Here is a 19012-nt window from a genome sequence, read left to right on the forward strand (position 1 = left end):
CATCTCTTCTCAACTCTCAACCAAGCTACAAAAGCTCTCCTATAAATGGAGATAAAGAGAGAGCAATGTATGGTATAAGTGTAGTGTAAGTGGTGAGAGCAAAAGTGTAGTGCAAGTGTGGTGAGTGCAATTGTGAGAGTGAGAAAATGCAGATTTGAGAGAAACACCGAGTGTAAAAGTGAAATACCGGGTTTTTGTGGGATTATAATGGGTTGAGTTGAGTATTTGTATCATTCCTCCAATAATATACAAGTTTGAGAGAAATACTGAGTATAAGAGTGAAACACCGGATTTTATGGGATTGTACTAGGTTGAGTTGAGTATTTGTATCATTCCTTTTATAATATACAATTTGCTGCCTCCGTGGACATACCCAATTTCAGGGAACCACGCAAATTTATTGTTTGTGTTTTATTTGTGTTTGTTTTCGATCCAGTATGCACAACAAAAACTTGGAGTGCCCATCCTCTAATAATTAGGCCTTTGCCTTCCATTCTTCCCTCAAATCCTTCAGGTAAACAATCTTCCTTGTCTTCTTGACCCTTTTTGCTTCTTCTAACTACCCAGATAAATTGATGCCCAGAAGCCTCGAGACCTGCTGTAATCTCCTTAAGCTGAGAGGCAGTGAAGTTTGCCATGCTTCCTAAGCAAATATGAACAACTGAACTTGGTTTCTTTGAGTCGAGTCACTTCAACTGAATTTGCCATGTTGAGCAATTGAGGCTTCATTTCCTCTTCCTGCTTTATCTTCATTGTCTCTATTGCATAGTGAAACCAGGCCCACGTTGATTCACACCGTCTTTAATTGACCCAACAAGACAATGTCCTAACCATACAGGTTCCTCTTCTACAGATTCATGGATCACTTTATGGAAAGCAGAGGAATGATTTTCTGGAAAAAGAGTGTCTTGGGAACTTATAGTAGATTTCGTTGGAACTCTTCTCCCAGGACGTAGCATAGCTCCTTGAATCTCTGTTTCTAATCGGAACAGGGTAGCAACAAATGTCTTTCTTTTGTTCATGAGGCTGCCTGTCGAAACGCTGAAGATTTGCCAGCAACTTGTAGGAATCAAATCAAAGCCCCTTTTAAAAATTTAATGACCAAAAGGAAGAAAATAAAAAAAAAAATCTGCCTTGTGTTTTAAAAAACACCTTCCTCTGTTTCCTCAACATGTCAGGTCATATTTTTGGTTGCCAATCTTGTATCCCTAGCGATCCTTCCTCTTTTTTAATTCCTGTGTGCTATTGTTTTGGATTGAGGTGTAAACTGATCCCAACAGGGGATACACTCTATATCCAATCTATATAATATGATGAAAATACATAATATTTCTTCTTACATACTAAAAAAATATTTATTTTCAGTACACCACTCACCTACTATTTCTTTAGTTTTATGGACGGTGAGCACCCCTCACATAACTCACTTCATGCATCTATTGAATGCAACTCCGGTTCCATGTTTGAATCAGGTGGTTTAGGGTTGCGGTGAAATCAACTTTTTATTAAATTTTAATTTTTTTTGTTTAATTTTTTTGAATTGTTTTGATGTTAAAATAATAGTAAAAAAACTATTATTTAATGTATTTGTAAATAAAAAAACAACGACCTGCACTATCACACTTCCAATAAACTAATGAAAATAATTTTAAGGGCCAAGATCAAATTAACTGCCCGAAAAATCACAATTTATTTTAATTATATTAAAAAAAGTTATGTTAAAAAATAATTTTTAATATTAAAATTAAGATAAGTTTATTTTTTATTTGACTTTAAATATGTTTATTAACCATGTTTTAAATAATTTTTTCGTCAAATAGAATCAACATTACAGAATTATGTTTAGTTAATCGTGTAATTTAAAATAAAGATAAATTTAACATAAAACATTTTTTTTGGCAAGCCATTGATATTGTCTTTTGTCTTCATTTTATTGGCCCACACGGTGTCTATTATAATCCATGGGTGCCTGGGCATGCATTTCTTCAATCATAGAATATATCAGAGTAAAAATAAAATTAACGGATCATGTTATCGGGTTTCTTAATAATGTTTACCCTTTCTCATTTCCTTCTAATACTAATTTGCAGCAGCTAGTCAAGGGCGTGTCCAAAAACGGTTTCTTATTGACACTCTTGTTCAGCTGTGACCAATAATTGAGATCGAATATCATCTGTCATTCAATCAACAGAGAGCTCATCCACCAATCCTTTAGGTCTCTGTTGGTAAGTCACTATCTTTCCTGTAATGTTTGGTTTCAGCCATAAAAGATGTTGTGTGTGGTCCACACTATGTGATAGTGAGACCACCACATTAATTTTCATGTGATGACTGTTTCTTGGTGTTAATATTAATATGGTTCAGGTATTGTAGTGGCAGAATTAAAAATAGAAGAGAGAATAAGAAAATCAAGAGAGAAGAAGAGAAGAAGAAGTAGAAGAGCAGTCTGTGTTCTTCCTTTGATTTCCAACTTGTTCACCGTTGGATCGGGCTGAGATTTTGATAGTAGCTTCTAGACACGTTGATCTTCATTCTAAACAGTTGAATCGAAGATTGGTGGTGTGGAAACTAACCGTTTTGACAGAAAACAGGGTTGTCAATTTTGTGAGTTTTTCTCAAATAATTCTCCTTTAATCTTGTTGTAATCTGAGAATAAGTTGTTCTTGATGATATATATGTTGTATCCCTTAGTTGAATCTGAGGAAGAATGATTGTAAACCTATTATTTGTCGATAATGGAAATTTTTAGATGGACTACGGTCCCGTGATTTTTCCTGCATCGAGTTTTTCACGTTAAAAATCTTGGTGTTGATTTTATGATTATTTGTATTATTTTTATCATTGTTTGGTTTTGTTTTACTGCATAAAAAAAAAGAATTCAGACTTGTGAATTGTAAATTGTATTTCGCTGAATTGATTTAGGTAAATTGATGTCCAATTGTTCCTAGTTTTTCCAACATTATTCCTAGTTTTCCCAACAAAAAGATGATTGATAACAACTTAACAAGTGCTGCATGTTGCTTGAAATGTCAAAGATAAATTATGATTATTTGCTTACAGAAATTTTATTTCTTCCACCAAATTAATTAGCAACAATTGATGATGTTGATAATATATTGAGAATCTTGACTTCATAAGTCTCCGAAGAGAAAGAAGTGCAAGTGGATGATGAAGCTACCGGCAAATCACTTCATTCCATGAAAAAGGTTAAGGAAGAAATTTTTTTATTCTACAAGATCAAATCAATTGTTCAGAACACAACAAGTATGAAGAAAAAGCAAAGTATAGTTTACACAACAAGTTGGAGGATTTGACTAGTGACACTGATTGTGGAGCCAGAGTTCAAAACAAAGCAAATCCCGACCCAGAGTTCGAGTAAACAAATCACCAAGTTAATCCGTTAGTCAATGGCAGATCCAACGTATGCGTGCATCGTATCATTCCGAAGGATTCAAATTGTTTCCATCAATTCAGATTAAGAAGTTAGAACCAGGTTAAAATTCAGATTGAGAATCCAACAATAATTAATATGGAAGTAAATCAGCCTAACAGATATTTCTTTCTTCCACCATGTCTATGAATAAAAAGCAAAGTAGTTGACTAGTGACAGGATCTACTGGTATCAATAGCAAGTCACATTCTCTTACGAAAATTGAGGATTTCATCATGTTTGAAGGATGATTAGAAATTACTTTTTGACAAAAACGCAATCTTAAGGCATAAAACCACCTGTCTATGCAGTGTACACAACCTATCTCAAGGTATATTTTTTTATGTATAATTTGAGAATTATATTTATATCTCGTAGGTTTTTAACTCCAACCGATGAGGCTGGGAAAGTTAGAGAACCTTGACCTGAGTGGCAATCAATTTAACGGTAGCGTCCTATCAATTCTGAGTGGGCTTTCATCCCTCAAGTCTTTGGATCTATCACATAACATGTTGACTTGAGATCTATCACATAACATGTTGACAGGATCAGGTATAATATACAGTTTTTTTTTTTTTTTTTGCAAGCCATTGATATTGATAATGGAAATTTTTAGGTGGACTACGGTCCCGTGATTTTTCCTGCATCATTTTATTGGCCCATAAGGTGTCTCTGTTGGTCATCTCTGCCCTAACTTTCTTCATACAAACACATAAATAATATTTTAATCAATCTTGACCGACTTCACAAGTCGACGGAGAAATTTAAGCATCAATGGACAATAACTTAGGTCTTTTCTGGTAAGTCACTATCTTTCCTGTAATCATGGCTGTAGGGTTTGGTTTCAACCATGAAAAGATGATTGATAACACCTTAACAAGTGCTGCATGTTGCTTGAAATGTCAAAGATAAATTATGATTATTTGCTTACAGAAATTTTATTTCTTCCACCAAATTAATTAGCAACAATTGATGATGTTGATAATATATTGAGAATCTTGACTTCACAAGTCTCCGAAGAAAAAGAAGTGCGAGTGGAAGGTGTAGATGTCGGCAAATCACTTCATTCCATGAAAAAGGTTAACGTGAAGATGTCGGCAAATCACTTCATTCCATGAAAAAGGAATAAATTTTTGAAATATAAACCCTGTTCTCATGTTTTCAATAAACTAGTTATTAAAATTTAAATTACATGTCAATACATATTTTTTTTATTATGTTTGTTGAGCAAGTCCAGCAAGCACTAGGATAACTTACTGGTGAAAAATATAACCAGTAGCAACAACCTGCAGGAGAAAATAATAAGGATTGAGCTATATCAACAGCTGGACTGTTCATTTCAAATCCTGTTAGAGTAAGGGAGTGCAAAGTGCAATTGAAGACAGAAACATTATTGTCTTCTGAAGACAAGAAGGCTAAAATTGTCTTCTGAAGCTCAAAACTAATGATTTTATTTTTTTCTTCTTTTTTCAAGCCATTGATAGTGTTTTTGTTTTATTTTTCCCCTTCATTCTTGGCATACTCTGTCTATATACCTTATCTCTGCCCTAAATTTCTCCATTCTAACACATCCATATTTTAATAAATGCATTTTCTTCCTTCTTTTATATATATATATAGAAACTGTCTTACATGCATTTAGATATATTATTGGTTTGGTTTTACAATTTACACATTCTAATTTATAAAACCAGGAGTAAATCACAAATATCAGATATTTTTTCTTGCACCAAATTCATTTTGATGGGATAGAGAATGATGCAGTGGATAATTGGGAATCTTGACTTCACAGGTCAGCGAAGAAGAAAAACAAGTGCTAGTGGATGATGAGACTAGAGACTTGTCAGAAAATCAAATGTTCGAACAAATGACTTCCCAAGTCTATGAAGAAAAAAGCAAGTCGCTTACACAACAAGTTGGAGGAACACCCCTTTCCATAAGCTTGAAAAACAAACAACAACAAATAATAGACCAATGAAAATAATTGTGAGGGCCAAGATCAAATCAACTGCTCGAAAAATCACAATTTATTTTAATTATGTTAAAGAGTTTACGTTAAAAAATAATTTTTAACATTAAAAATAAGAGGAGCTTATTTTTTATTTGACTTTAAATATGTATATTAACATTTTTTTAAATATTTTTTTCAATATTACGGGATTTTGTTTAGTTAACAGTGTAATTTAAAATAAAGATAAATTTAACATAAAACTTTTTTTTTTTGCAAGCCATTGATATTGTCTTTCGTTTTCATTTTATTGGCCCACACGGTGTCTATTATAATCCATGGTTGCCTGGGCATTTCTTCAATCATAGAATATATCAGAGTAAAAATAGAATTAACGGATCATGTTATCGGGTTTCTTTATAATGTTTACCCTCTCATTTCCTTCTAATACTATTTTGCAGCAGCTAGTCGAATGCGTGTCCAAAAATGTTTCTTATTGACACTCTTGTTCAGCTGTGACCAATAATTGAGATCGAATATCATCTGGCATTCAATCAACAGTGAACTAATCCACCGAACCTTTAGGTCTCTTTTGGTAAGTCACTATCTTTCCTGTAATCATGGCTGTAAGGTTTCGTTTCAGCCATGAAAAGATACGTATGTAGTCCCACGTCATATGATAGTAGGACCATCATATTAATTTTCATGTAGTGATTATTTCTTGATGTTAATATTAATGTGATTCAGGTACTATAGTGATAGAATTGAAAATAGAAGAGAGGATAAGAAAATCAAGAGAGAAAAATAAAAGAAGAAGCAGAAGAGCATCTGTGTTCTTCCTTTGATTTCCAGCTTGTTCACCATTGGATCGGGCTGAGTTTTTCTCAAATAATTTTTTTTTAATCTTGTTGTAATATGAGAATAAATTGTTCTTGATGATATATATGTTGTATTCCTTAGTTGAATCTAAGGAAGAATGATTGTAAACCTATCATTTGTTGATAATGAAAATTTTTAAGTGAATTTTTAATAAAAATAAAATAACAATTATTTCAAATTATTTTAAATAAAATAAGTAACAATGAAAAAAATAAGGATCAAATTTCGTACATAAAAAATTTTAATAAAAAAATAATAGATTTTTTTTTTTTTTTGCAAGCCATTGATATTGTCTTTCGTTTTCATTTTATTGGCCCACACGGTGTCTATTATAATCCATGGTTGCCTGGGCATTTCTTCAATCATAGAATATATCAGAGTAAAAATAGAATTAACGGATCATGTTATCGGGTTTCTTTATAATGTTTACCCTCTCATTTCCTTCTAATACTATTTTGCAGCAGCTAGTCGAATGCGTGTCCAAAAATGTTTCTTATTGACACTCTTGTTCAGCTGTGACCAATAATTGAGATCGAATATCATCTGGCACCGAACCTTTAGGTCTCTTTTGGTAAGTCACTATCTTTCCTGTAATCATGGCTGTAAGGTTTCGTTTCAGCCGTGAAAAGATATGTGTGGTCCATATTAATTTTCATGCGATGACTATTTCTTGATATTAATATTAATGTGATTCAGGTACTATAATGGTAGAATTGAAAATAGAAGAATGGATAAGAAAATCAAAAGAGAAAAATAAAAAAAGAAACAGAAGAGCATCTTGTGTTCTTTTTTTGATTTCCAGCTTATTCACCATTGGATCGGGCTGAGATTTTGACAGTAGCTTTTAGACACGTTGATTTTCATTCTAGACGGTTGAATTGAAGATTGATGGTGTGGAAGCTGACCGTTTTGACAGAAAACTGGGTTGTCAATTTTGTGAGTTTTTCTCAAATAATTCTCCTTTAATCTTGTTGTAATCTGAGAATAAGTTGTTCTTGATGATATATATGTTGTATCCCTTAGTTGAATCTAAGGAAGAATGATTGTAAACCTATCATTTGTTGATAATGAAAATTTTTAAGTGAATTTTTAATAAAAATAAAATAACAATTATTTCAAATTATTTTAAATAAAATAAGTAACAATGAAAAAAATAAGGATCAAATTTCATACATAAAAACTTTTAATAAAAAAATGATAAGGAAAAAATAAATAACAATTATAAAAATAAAGATGAAATTTAATATAAAAATTAAACTTTAAAAGATAAAATTAAAAAATAAATATTCAAAATAAAATATATATAGAAATTAAAAATTTGAAAAACAAAATTAATATAATTAGCAAATAATATAATATTTTTTAAAATTTCTAGAAAGTATTTTCTATCTAAATTTTTTAGAAAAATAATTTTCTAGAAACCAAGTTAAATTTTTTTTACTAAAAAGTATTTTTTTATTGATTAATTTTTTTAATAATAAATAAATATAAAAAAAATTAAAAATAAATTTTTAAAAAACAAACATAATGCAAAGAAAGAAATGTTTTTATTCCACAAGATCAAATCAATTGTTCAGAACACATGACTTTCCATGTCTAGATGTGAAGAAAAAGCAAAGTAGTTTACGCAACAACTTAGAGGAATTAAAAACATGTCTATTGGAACACTGACAGCGATTGTGGAGCCTTAGACTTGATGCATCTATTGGAACCTATTATGTCAAGAAATAAAATAATGAATTTTCTTAATCACAAATTCACATATGGCTTTTATAGTATTGCAGTTTTTTTACAAGTTTAATCGCAAATCCACAGAGTAAATTTTTTTACGAAGCGGCCACCAAGCACGGAGAGACCTTTCGTTAATAATGCTTGCCAGCTACAATTTCGGCTTAAATGCAAACAGTAAGCCTATCAATTTCTTCAAACTTGATTGATTCATCGAATTGTACTATCGAGGAGCGAGGAGGCCCGTTGTATAGCATCTGGAGCTCGACTCCACAGATCGTCGTTCCTTAAGAATTAAGTATCTCTTTATTCTTCTCTCTCATGAATGAATCAATTTTATTCATCAAATAATCAAGAACAGCTAAAGCAGGAGCCGGTCAGCCCTGGCCACGAATTATTACAGTCATTAATATCTCTTCACTGTTACTCCAATTAGAATTCTTAAGATTATCTTAATGAATAAATCAGCTACTATCTAAATATTAAACAATCCTTTATTTTTTTAACATCATGAGATGATAACTTATACTGCCAAACACTTCTACAAACCGTTAAATAATATTTTATAAAGAATAATTGGTTTATTTTGAATGTGTTTTTACTAAAAAAATTGTTCATTTTTACTGTGTCAAAGTCATCCCCAATAAGGCACCCATGATTCACAGTCGAGCAAAGAAATCCAGTTGACTGTATGAAGAGACAGTCCCAAATGCACGTAACTATTGGCAAACCACCAGTATGCATGAGGAAATCACCACGAAATTACTGCTTGGTGGTGTTTGAAGTCAAAATCGCACACCGCAAGTCAAGCATCCGCATGAACGACATTTTATGCTGTAGCTCAATTTCTCAAGCAGCGAGTGCTAGGAGGCTGCCAAAAGAATGTCACGGATCAGTAATGGAGAAAGCGGGATATCCTACTTTTGACTACTTTATACACCCAACGTTTAACACAAAATAAATAGGACTCGACGGCAATCATTGATGAGAAGGTGGCACGCAAATAACTTAAATGGACTCCCAGATAAAATCATGGAACCTGCACAAGATACCCAGATAAAATCATGGAAATGGCCAAAGTACTGCAGTCAAGGCAGAGCATGCAATTTTCTGCCCTGAAATATTAAATAAATATATAAATATTTTTTAACATTAATTATTAATTCATGAATATAAATTTTTGAAGTTAACAGTAAAATTTTAATTCAATTATATTATTTAAAATATTAAAAAATAAACTTAAAAGTACATAAAATTAAAATGAAAGTAAAAATAAATTCATTATTAAAGTTACATCTTTCAATATTTTATGAAATATAATTTATCTATAATCGAATCTGAATTAATATTGTAACAATCCCTTAACTGTTATAAAATAACAATTTCATTTCAACTAGAAAATAAAGTAATTAAAATTTTTTTGTTCTCTCAGTTCCTCATTCTTTCACTTAATTATTTCATAGTTTAGTATTTTATAAGTTGAACTTTGTAAGTTTACAAGGTTATTCTCTCACTTTTTTTTTCTTGGATTTTTTTCTATGTTTCCCCCGTACTTTTCTCTCGCTTTTTTCTTTTCTTTCTTTTCTATTCTGCCTATGCCCAGTCGGCAACATATAAAAGGAAGAAAGAGCTGGTTTGTTTTATTTTTTAATGGCAAATAACCATTTTATTCTTAATGATTCGTTTTGCTTTTATTTGACAATCTTTTCTTTTTTTGTTAGTATTACCAAGCTACGTTCATCCTAAAATTTTAACCAGATTTATTTAATATATTTTAAGATTCCTCGTAAAATTTCAGCTCAATCTGATGGTCGGATTGAAAATTATGTCCAGTAACATAAAACTGATTAAATTATAATTTTTCATTAAATTTCTGAATTTGTCTAAATTTTTTTGAAATTTTAACCAAAATTAAAGCATCATATATTAAAAGGTTTCATGTAAATTTTTATAATTTTATAATTATTCAATTAAAAATTAAAAAGTTTTATTTTCTATAAAACTAATAAAAAAATATTAATAAAATCTTCACCTGTTTTAATAGCCCACCCAAGTCTTTAACCTGCCTTCACCCTTGGTTGTAGTATAAATAGGACCTCTATGGATGCCCAAACTCACATAATGACAAAACAAACAACAGTATTCTACGTAGTAGTTCATAGAATTATCAAACAGGATGGTGAAAAAAATGGGGGCTTGGATGTTGCTAGCATTATTGACTTTGTTTGGCGAATGATATGATAACAAAAATACTAACCGGATTGCTTGGCAAATTAATTATTTTTAGTTACTGATATGATAATAAAAATACGGTTATAAAATTAAAAATAAATTAAATATATAAATATTTATTTAATATTATGATAATCTCATAAAAAATAAAAATTTAAAATTTAAAATTTAAAAAATCAATTTAAAATTAAAAAAATATTAAAGATGAAACTAAAGACGGGGAAGGGGGGCTCTAATTTCTCTCGGTTCTTTTAGTTTCTAGTTGAAGTTAATTAATCATGTCAACCCCAATAAAATTCTTTTAATAATTTAATTTTAAATCGACAGAAGCCTTGTTAGTTAAATAATAGTATTGACTTGTTAATTAAAAAATTCCACCACCTAAACTCTCAATTTTATGCTCATGCAAGCATATCAAATTTCTCAATAATCAAAGGAGTTAACCTAACTAGCTAGTTACCTGAAGAGTAACGAAAGAAACAATGAGAGCAATGGAAAGAGTAGTGTGTGTGTGTGTATATATATCATATCGAGTTGAAGAGCTAAAGATGTACAAATCGAAAAGAGTGAGAGAGGCTGCATACAGCATCTCAGTACTCTTGCTTCTAGGAAAGTGGCTCTGCTGCTGCTTGAACCAAACAATTGCCCTTCTCCATAGGCCAGGTGCGTGCTCTGGTTTCCTTAATTTTCTCATTAATTAATTTTGTTTTCTCTCCATCCGTGTTTCTTCCTTCCATAATATTTGATTCACTAAGACGAACGGTTCAAGGGGACTGTCATGAATGTAGCCTCTCACTCTGATGCTCTAGTTCTAATTTCTTTTGGCTCTCAATTAGTGAGTTTACAAGTGCAACGCTTGAAACGAGCTTTCACCTTTCCTCTGCTTTGAAAGGAAAATTGTTGTTAAAGATACCTCATATATAGAAGTCTCCAATGAACCTCACTGAAAAAATCACCATGAGAAAGCTGAGGATAGTAGCTCCTGCAGGTTAAGGAGGATGCTCCTTTTTTCACGTACAAATTAATTAGTTTTTAGAACTAGACACGCTATTCAATTCATTTTATTTATAGGGACTAATTTATAATTTATTCATTTCGAGAACAAGACTAGAAGTCAGATTCTTGAGAAGCAAATATTAATGGCAAATGTTACTATTGCCTTTGATTACAGAAGCAAAAACTTCAAAAGCATAACTTTTTTTTATATATTTCCAGTTAATTATTTAATTAAGAAAATAATCTTAATTTTTGAGAAATTATTTTTATTGGTAAATAGTGATTCGTTTATCTATCATCTACGCAGCAAATTGCAATAGATGGGAGAGATTCGCTCACCATATTTTTCACTTGGCCAAAATTACTCCGGAGATAATTCTGATCATATTCATTCACCGTACATTTCATATGGCGGAGAGGACTATCATGGAGACTATGCCGAAATTCATCCACCATATTCTTCAGCCGGAGACTACCTTGCAGATAATGCTGACATTCATTCTGAAGCATTGTTTCATCAACATATTTCTGGAAATTCAAACAATGCACAGCAATTTGATAAGCATGGAAAAGTACCCTTTCATGGTGGAGCAACTTCTAATGATGAACAAGAGAGTCATGTGTGCATCTACAGAGTTGGCGAGGCACTCCGCAAATCAAATGAAGCCATGTACAGTCCTGAACTAATTTCTATAGGCCCTATTCACTACGGCAACAGAAATCTGCGTTTCATGCAAAAGAAAAAGTCTAAATACTATAGACAGTTCTGGGAAGACAGGGTGTCAAAGGCAGGGGAATGGACTGAGGACAATTTTCGGAATGCTCTGCAAGCAGATGAAAATGAGATCCGCCAATGTTATGAAGTTGGTTCCCATGAAATTGAAAATTCTCGAGACTTTCTGCGTCTGATTCTGTACGATGCTGTATTCATCTTCGAGCTATTCCTCAAGTACAGAGAAGATAACGGGAAATTTCAAGAAGATTCTATATTAAAAGAACGATGGTGGAGGGCGGCGATTCGACGGGACTTGATTTTGCTTGAAAATCAGCTTCCATTCTTTATTCTTGAGAAATTATATGAACTTCTTCCAGGAAACATCAAAGGAGAAAACACGGAATTTATAACTCTTGCTTGTTCCTATTTTAAACCCCACCTTCGAAGTAACTTCTCTCCTGCAGCAAAAATGCCATTGCATTTCACTGATTTGGTAAGATCTTTACTATCCTTCACTCGAAATGGACAGTCGAAAGGGCAAGCCTGTGCACCAAATCGAAAGCTTTCACAGTGCAACCAAGCTACGCCAAGCAGGAGTTAATTTTAAGTCTCGAGGAGATCGTGACTGCTTACTTGATGTAGCATTCCATAGAGGATTGAGAACAGAGTTTTACATACCACAGCTTAAGATACACCGCGACACTGAAAGTCTCTTCAGAAACCTTATGGTCTTGGAGAAGCGTCTTTATCCAGGAAAAGAGTACATCTGCCATTACATCAACCTATTGAGTATTCTTGTTGTCAAACCTAAAGACGCGAAACTCCTAATGAAAAATAACATTGTAACTTCTTACAAAGACGAAGTTGCAGTGAGGGACCTGATTTACCGTCTTGCATCAAGCGCGACTGATCTCTATTCCTGTTATCACGAAATCTTTTCGGCGGTGGATGTATATTATAAAAGCTCCTGGGCCAACAACCCCGCATACTTTGTAGAGGAGTTTTTCGGGAATTTTTGGAAAGGTGTTGCAACGGTTAGTGCAGCTATCCTCCTCATCCTCACTTCGGTACAAACAATTTGTGCGATCCTTAGCCTGCGCTAGTACTCCAAGCGTGGATCAAGTAAATCCAGAGCCTGTGTAGTTTTATTTCTCCTGTTTGTTGGCTTTTGTTGTGTTGTGCTGTGGATTTTATGTTTCCTGTGCAGTCAATAAACACGCACACACACGTACTCTTTGATGTTTTTTTTTTAAAAAAATTCTTATCACATGTAACTATTCTTTATATTTTATTTTGGATTTCTCATAATTTGCATTTAATATTATAGAACAAAGTATTTTTTACTTTAAAATATATTAATTTAATATATATTTTTTTAAATAGAATACATAAATTACCATATTTCTAAACACTCACGTAACTTATCTCTAAGTGTGCGAGGGTAATAAGAATAGGCATCAACAAAAAGACACAAGCATGACCTGTTAATATAACATTTCCTTCCTAGGTTTTCAAGCTATGCATATTAATGTCACTTTCTTGGGCTGAAGGTTGACCAAACCAAGCTGTGGACACATAGTCTACGAAATAATAAATAAATTTAAAATAAATAAAATTTAATTTTTTTTATTTACATGAGATGTCCGGCCAGCTTGCGCGTACCATGACTAATCTCCATGGCTCATTGAATCCCCTGCAAACCCAATAAACATGTAAAATACCGCGGGGTGACAGACATGCACGTCAGGACTCGAACCCAGATGCAGTGGAAGGAGACAAGTCACTTCCACTACTAGGTCAAGCCCTAAAATACAATAAAATATAATTTTGATTGATATGTAAGCTAGTTTAAAAATATACTCTACTATCCAATAAAATATATATATATAGACACACACGAGTATAAGAAACTTATGATAGTATTTTATTAACATAAAAAGAAAAAGAAAAAGTGGTGATCAATATTAATAAATCAAACGAAAGAAAATTGGGGTCAGCACATTGATCTTGTTTTTACCACACATTGTTAAGTCATTAACAATATTAAAATAGTTTGAATATTAAATTTAGTTTTGATTGGTGTAGAAATTAATTTAAAATTATGTTTCATCATCGGATAAAAAAAGAATTTACAAGAGTATTTTATTAAGATAAAATAAGAATTTGTTTTTACTGGTTATCAATGTTAATAAATCAAACCAGTGAAAATTGGGGTCCACCAATTGATCTTAATTTTTACCCTAACATCTTTTAGTCTCTATCGCTGTTAAATCACCACACCCATATTTAAAGCACAGGTTGATAGATTGAGCCTCCCTCTTACCCATTTCCTCGATCTCTCTCTGGGCGGATTCTGTGTGCTCTGCCCTCTCTCAATCTCTGGCTCGCTATCTATAAGTATTCTCTCTCTCTCTATATATATATATATATATATTACCTTTGTTATGTGTAGATCGTGATCTGGATTTGGACAGGATTAGTCTTGTTTTGGTTCTATAGTTTGTCTTTTTTATTTTTCTCTTAAAGGTTCCTAGATCTGATCCTTGTGAGATTAGATCTGTTTTTGGTGTTTTTGTTAAGTTTTTCAATGACCCTTTTGCTTGTTTTGTTTGCTGTATTGACATTGAGAAGATTATGAATCTATAAATTTGGCTTTGGTGCGAAATAATGAAATGAAAATAGAGGAATTTAAAGGAACGGACTTTATTGTGTATACAAGCTTGGATCTTTATGATTTATTGTTGATTCTCAATGCCCTGATGGATTGGAGCTAGTGTCGTATGAGTTGTTAAAAAGGAAATATTTTGTTTGTGTTTGTAAGCAAATGTGTTTTAAGATCTTGCTTGCTTGCATGGAGTGTTTGATTTTGATTGCTTCCTTGGTGTGAATGAGAAAATGTTATAATGGATGTAAAAGTGATCTTTTTTTAAAGATTGATTGTTGGGTTTTATGATGCAGGTGAGATTTAGGAAAGATGGGGCTTTCATTCACTAAGCTTTTTAGCCGTCTTTTTGCCAAGAAAGAAATGAGAATTCTCATGGTGGGTCTTGATGCTGCTGGTAAGACCACCATCTTGTACAAGCTCAAGCTTGGGGAGATTGTCACCACTATCCCTACAATTGGTATGTTACTCGAAACTCACCATTACTTTAAAGTTATTTAGTAGTGAATTTATTGTGCTCTTGTTTTTCTTGCTAATTGTCTGTTTCTATCCAGGGTTCAATGTGGAGACTGTAGAATACAAGAACATAAGCTTCACTGTCTGGGATGTTGGTGGTCAGGACAAGGTATGTAAATGCTGTAAATTGTAATGAGAACTTTGGGTATAATTACAATATCATGAAGATGCATCAAATTGTTTTCTCGGCATTGTAAATGTCTAATCTTTAGTCAATAACTAAATATGGCACTATTCATGTTTGTGCTTTAATCTGGTTTTAAAATGTGCTTATTGACGGTCTTGTGCTGGTCAGATATTGCTCCCTCAGCGCATAATCAAATCATAAGCTACATGGATTTAGCCAGTTAATGTTGCAATCTTTCCTTTTTTGGCATGAGGGGAAAGATAACCATTGCATGGCTGAAATTTTACTATTTAAGCACTTGCACCGTTGCACATACCCTTGTTGTCTATTTGCTTATGGACAGTCTAGTGCTGATTATAAGCTTTGTCATTAGCACACAAGAAATACATAAGCTATAATGAGTAGAGCCATCTTGTCTTTCATGTTTTTCCCCTTGTTGGAATGAGGAATGACAATCCATGACATGGCGACATTTTGTTGTCCATGGTTGTAAATGTTGTCTGGTTTGAAGTTTTTGGCCGTTTAGGTGCATGTGCTTATCGACGGTCTTGTGCTGGCTAGTTGTCTTCCACCAGCACACAACATATTCGTAAGCTACATTAATGAATCCACAGTTTTATTTTAGTTTCTCCTGTCTTTGTGAGGAAAAGCTTTCACTGCTGTGGTGTACACCATAAATCATATATCAATGTTTGATTATGTTTTGTGAAATGCATTGATTTGGTTGCATTATCTTTAATGCTGATCAAGTAAGGATGTAATTCAAGTTGCATTGGAAGCATGTGGAGAAAAAACCACCTGCTCATTTGCAGTCTATCGCCTAGGAGATAGGAGACATCTTCTGTCTTATTTCCTTGTTATTTTGGGTATTGTATTCTTTTCATATTTTACATGTTTCATGAAAAAGGAATTGTTTTTCAATTTACTTATCTGATCTGCACAGATTCGACCATTGTGGAGACATTATTTCCAAAACACTCAAGGCCTCATCTTTGTGGTTGATAGCAATGATCGTGACCGTGTGGTTGAAGCTAGGGATGAGCTGCATCGGATGTTGAATGAGGTATGGCCATAAGATTTACTTCTTAACTTCTGCCTTTGTTGCTTTTGTCTTGTAATGATGAAATTTAATTTTCTGAATAGGATGAATTGAGGGATGCTGTGCTACTTGTGTTTGCTAACAAGCAAGATCTTCCAAATGCTATGAATGCTGCTGAAATTACAGATAAACTTGGTCTTCATTCGCTACGTCAACGCCACTGGTAAATGATAATATCTCCATTTTGAACATGTTGATAGTTTGCTGTTACATATATGCCATCCAATCTGTGTTTTATTTCAGGTATATCCAGAGCACCTGTGCCACTTCTGGTGAGGGCCTCTATGAGGGACTTGACTGGCTATCTAACAACATTGCTAACAAGGTATGGTCATAATAATTTGTTGGAAGTGATGATAAAAAAAATGTTTGGGTCGTGTTAAAAGTAACTTTGTGTAGTGCTATTGTTTTAGACCTGAGGTGTAAACTGACCCCAACAGAGGATACACTCTATATCCAATCTATGTAATATGATGAAAATATGTAATATTTCTTCTTACATACCAAAAATAATATTTATTTTCAGTACACTACTCATCTACTATTAAAGACAAACATGTTCTTGAAAAATTTGGTAAACAAACTTAAATTATCTGTAACATTTACAGACTCTGATGACAGATTGGTGAAACTTCATTTTTTTAATCTGCATGTTGAGCAAGTCCAAGCAAGCACTAGGATAACTTACTGGTGAAAAATATTAATCTACAATTTACACTTACTGATAACATGCATGTAGATATCTTATTAGTTGGGTTTTACAATTTACACTTTCTAATTTATAAAACCAGGAGTAAATCAGATGTATCAGAGGTTTAGGTAGCTTCCTGCCCACGTGAGAACACAAGAATGACGGGGTGAATTTGATCACATGTTATCCTATTGCAATTTGACATGTCTTGTTGGACACATGCCAACAACATTATCACATGAACAATGAATCAGCAGAAGGAATTTTTAGTTAGATAGTAGTCTTAAGATTTAAAATAATAAAAAAGTCATCATTTTTTAAATATCATATCAGCCCCCTAACTTATAAAAATGACAAATTATGCCACTGGCTATCCCATGCTATAGCTGCCTATATGTGAGGCCTTAATTTGCCCAGGGCCATATGGTCCACATGATAATTTTCTTAAATGAAAAAAATGTTATCTTTCATGCACAATGAATCAGTAGAAGGAATTGTTAATTAAGCTTGGAACCTTGTAGCAATCATCTGTGATAGAAACTGCATCAAGGGTTTTTGTTTTTCCTTTCTTCAAATTTTTGGCGAGAGAAAAGAGATCAGGATTGGTGATTCTGGAGCAAGAAGCCATGGCCATGATCGCAGTGCAGGTGGTGCTCGAGAAACTGGCTTCCTTTGTAGCAGAAGAAACACGGTTCTTGGGAGGAGTTAGAGGGGGAATCGTTGAACTACAGGATGATTTGTATAGCATGAAATCTTTCCTTCAGGATGCGGAAGAAAGGAGTGAGAGTGATCAAGGACTGAGAGCCTGGGTCAAACAAGTGAGAGATGTGGCTTATGATGCTGAGGACATTCTTGAAGAGTTCATGCTCCGGTTTGCTCAATCTCACGGGACTGGTTTTATCCATTATCTTCGCAATTCATATCGTTCCATCCGTAAAGTAAGTGCACGGCACCGGCTGGCAGTCCAGTTACAAAGCATTAAAGCAAGGGTGAAAGCCATTTCAGAGAGAAGAAATGCATTTTCTTTGAATAGGATAGACATGCCATCAACCTCCAGTGCTACCGTAGAGAAATGGCAAGATCCCCGGTTAGCTGCTCTTTACTTAGATGAAGCTGATGTCGTGGGAATTGAGAACCCAAAACATCTACTGGTTTCGTGGCTTGTGGAAGGAGAAGAAAAACTCTCCAGTATCTCTGTGGTTGGAATGGGTGGGTTGGGAAAAACAACCCTCGTAAAGAAAGTCTATGACAGCCACCCCATCAGAAGAAGCTTTGATACCCATTCTTGGGTTACAGTTTCCAAATCATTTGCATCCACGGAGCTTCTACGAGTTGCTCTGCAGTGGTTTCTGGTGACAGCAAACGAAACTGTTCCGGATAATTTGCAATCAATGACTGACCTCCAATTAATTGATGCTCTAAGAAATTATCTATGGAGAAGGAGGTATGTCATTGTGTTGGATGATATATGGAATGTAAACGCTTGGGAAACAATAAAGTATGCATTTCATGATTGTAACTGTGGTAGTAGAATTATCTTCACTACACGTTTAAGTAACTTGGCTGAATCTATAGAGAACACTAGTCATGTTTATGAACTCCAAGCTTTACCAGAAAATGAAGCCTGGACCCTCTTTTGTATGAAAGCCTTTAGAGGGGAACATAAGGCTGTATGCCCTCCAGAACTGGAAGAGATGTCTCGAAATATCTTAAGGAAGTGTGAGGGACTGCCACTTGCAATTGTAGCAATAGGAGGCCTGCTGTCGAAGAAGAATACTGGTGAAAACCGCGTCAAAATCGGACGCTGAAAACCGCCGCACATTCCGGCGGGATGTCTGTCCACGTCATCAGCCACGTCAGCAGTTCTGCACAGTCATCAAACACGTCACTTGACACATCAGCACTCTGACCAGTCAAACTACCACGTCATTAGGCATGTCAGCATTTCTGTACAGTCATTAGACACGTCACCTGACACATCAGCACTCT

At 33.6% G+C, this 19012-nt stretch overlaps 4 protein-coding genes and 2 long non-coding RNA genes across 7 annotated transcripts in view; all 6 read left to right on the top strand.

The window, feature by feature from the left end:
* LOC105135658 (uncharacterized) overlaps positions 1-3941 on the top strand; it is a 5450-nt gene extending 1509 nt beyond the window's left edge. Inside the window, exons 2-3 of the long non-coding RNA XR_844219.1 lie at positions 3605-3628; positions 3809-3941. This is a non-coding gene — a long non-coding RNA (uncharacterized LOC105135658). The remainder of the gene's footprint in view (positions 1-3604; positions 3629-3808) is intronic.
* Positions 448-894, top strand: LOC105135657 (uncharacterized). The gene is made up of 2 exons (XR_844217.1): positions 448-514; positions 854-894. It is a non-coding gene; the product is annotated as an uncharacterized LOC105135657 (long non-coding RNA).
* Positions 3942-10736: 6795 nt separating the features above from the next.
* Positions 10737-12301, top strand: LOC105135679 (uncharacterized). Its single transcript, XM_011040677.1, has 2 exons — positions 10737-10880; positions 11521-12301. Exons 1-2 carry the CDS (start codon positions 10766-10768, stop codon positions 11898-11900), a joined length of 495 nt encoding a protein of 164 aa, XP_011038979.1. The 5' UTR covers positions 10737-10765; the 3' UTR covers positions 11901-12301.
* A 148-nt stretch (positions 12302-12449) lies between these two features.
* On the top strand, positions 12450-13031 carry LOC105135745 (uncharacterized). The gene has a single exon (XM_011040777.1). It carries the CDS (start codon positions 12450-12452, stop codon positions 13029-13031), a length of 582 nt encoding a protein of 193 aa, XP_011039079.1.
* A 1210-nt stretch (positions 13032-14241) lies between these two features.
* Positions 14242-16686, top strand: LOC105135678 (ADP-ribosylation factor-like). 2 transcript variants are annotated; one of them, XM_011040676.1, is made up of 6 exons: positions 14242-14325; positions 14887-15050; positions 15145-15215; positions 16177-16296; positions 16377-16495; positions 16576-16686. In XM_011040676.1, the coding sequence occupies exons 2-6, from the start codon at positions 14903-14905 to the stop codon at positions 16667-16669; spliced, it is 552 nt and encodes a 183-aa protein (XP_011038978.1). In that variant the 5' UTR covers positions 14242-14325; positions 14887-14902; the 3' UTR covers positions 16670-16686. The 2 variants fall into 2 exon arrangements, with proteins under 2 accessions (XP_011038978.1, XP_011038977.1); XM_011040675.1 differs by having other exon boundaries at positions 14245-14321.
* A 781-nt stretch (positions 16687-17467) lies between these two features.
* The window catches only part of LOC105135746 (disease resistance protein RPM1-like), a gene marked incomplete at its 3' end in the record, with an annotated part of 5565 nt that continues 4020 nt past the window's right edge, over positions 17468-19012 (top strand). Inside the window, exon 1 of the mRNA XM_011040778.1 lies at positions 17468-18467. Within this exon, the coding sequence (XP_011039080.1) occupies positions 17650-18467 (818 nt within the window). The remainder of the gene's footprint in view (positions 18468-19012) is intronic.

The sequence above is a fragment of the Populus euphratica genome, unplaced genomic scaffold (genome assembly GCF_000495115.2).
Source record: "Populus euphratica unplaced genomic scaffold, PopEup_1.0 scaffold271.1, whole genome shotgun sequence".
In the NCBI taxonomy this organism is placed as follows: Eukaryota; Viridiplantae; Streptophyta; class Magnoliopsida; order Malpighiales; family Salicaceae; genus Populus; species Populus euphratica.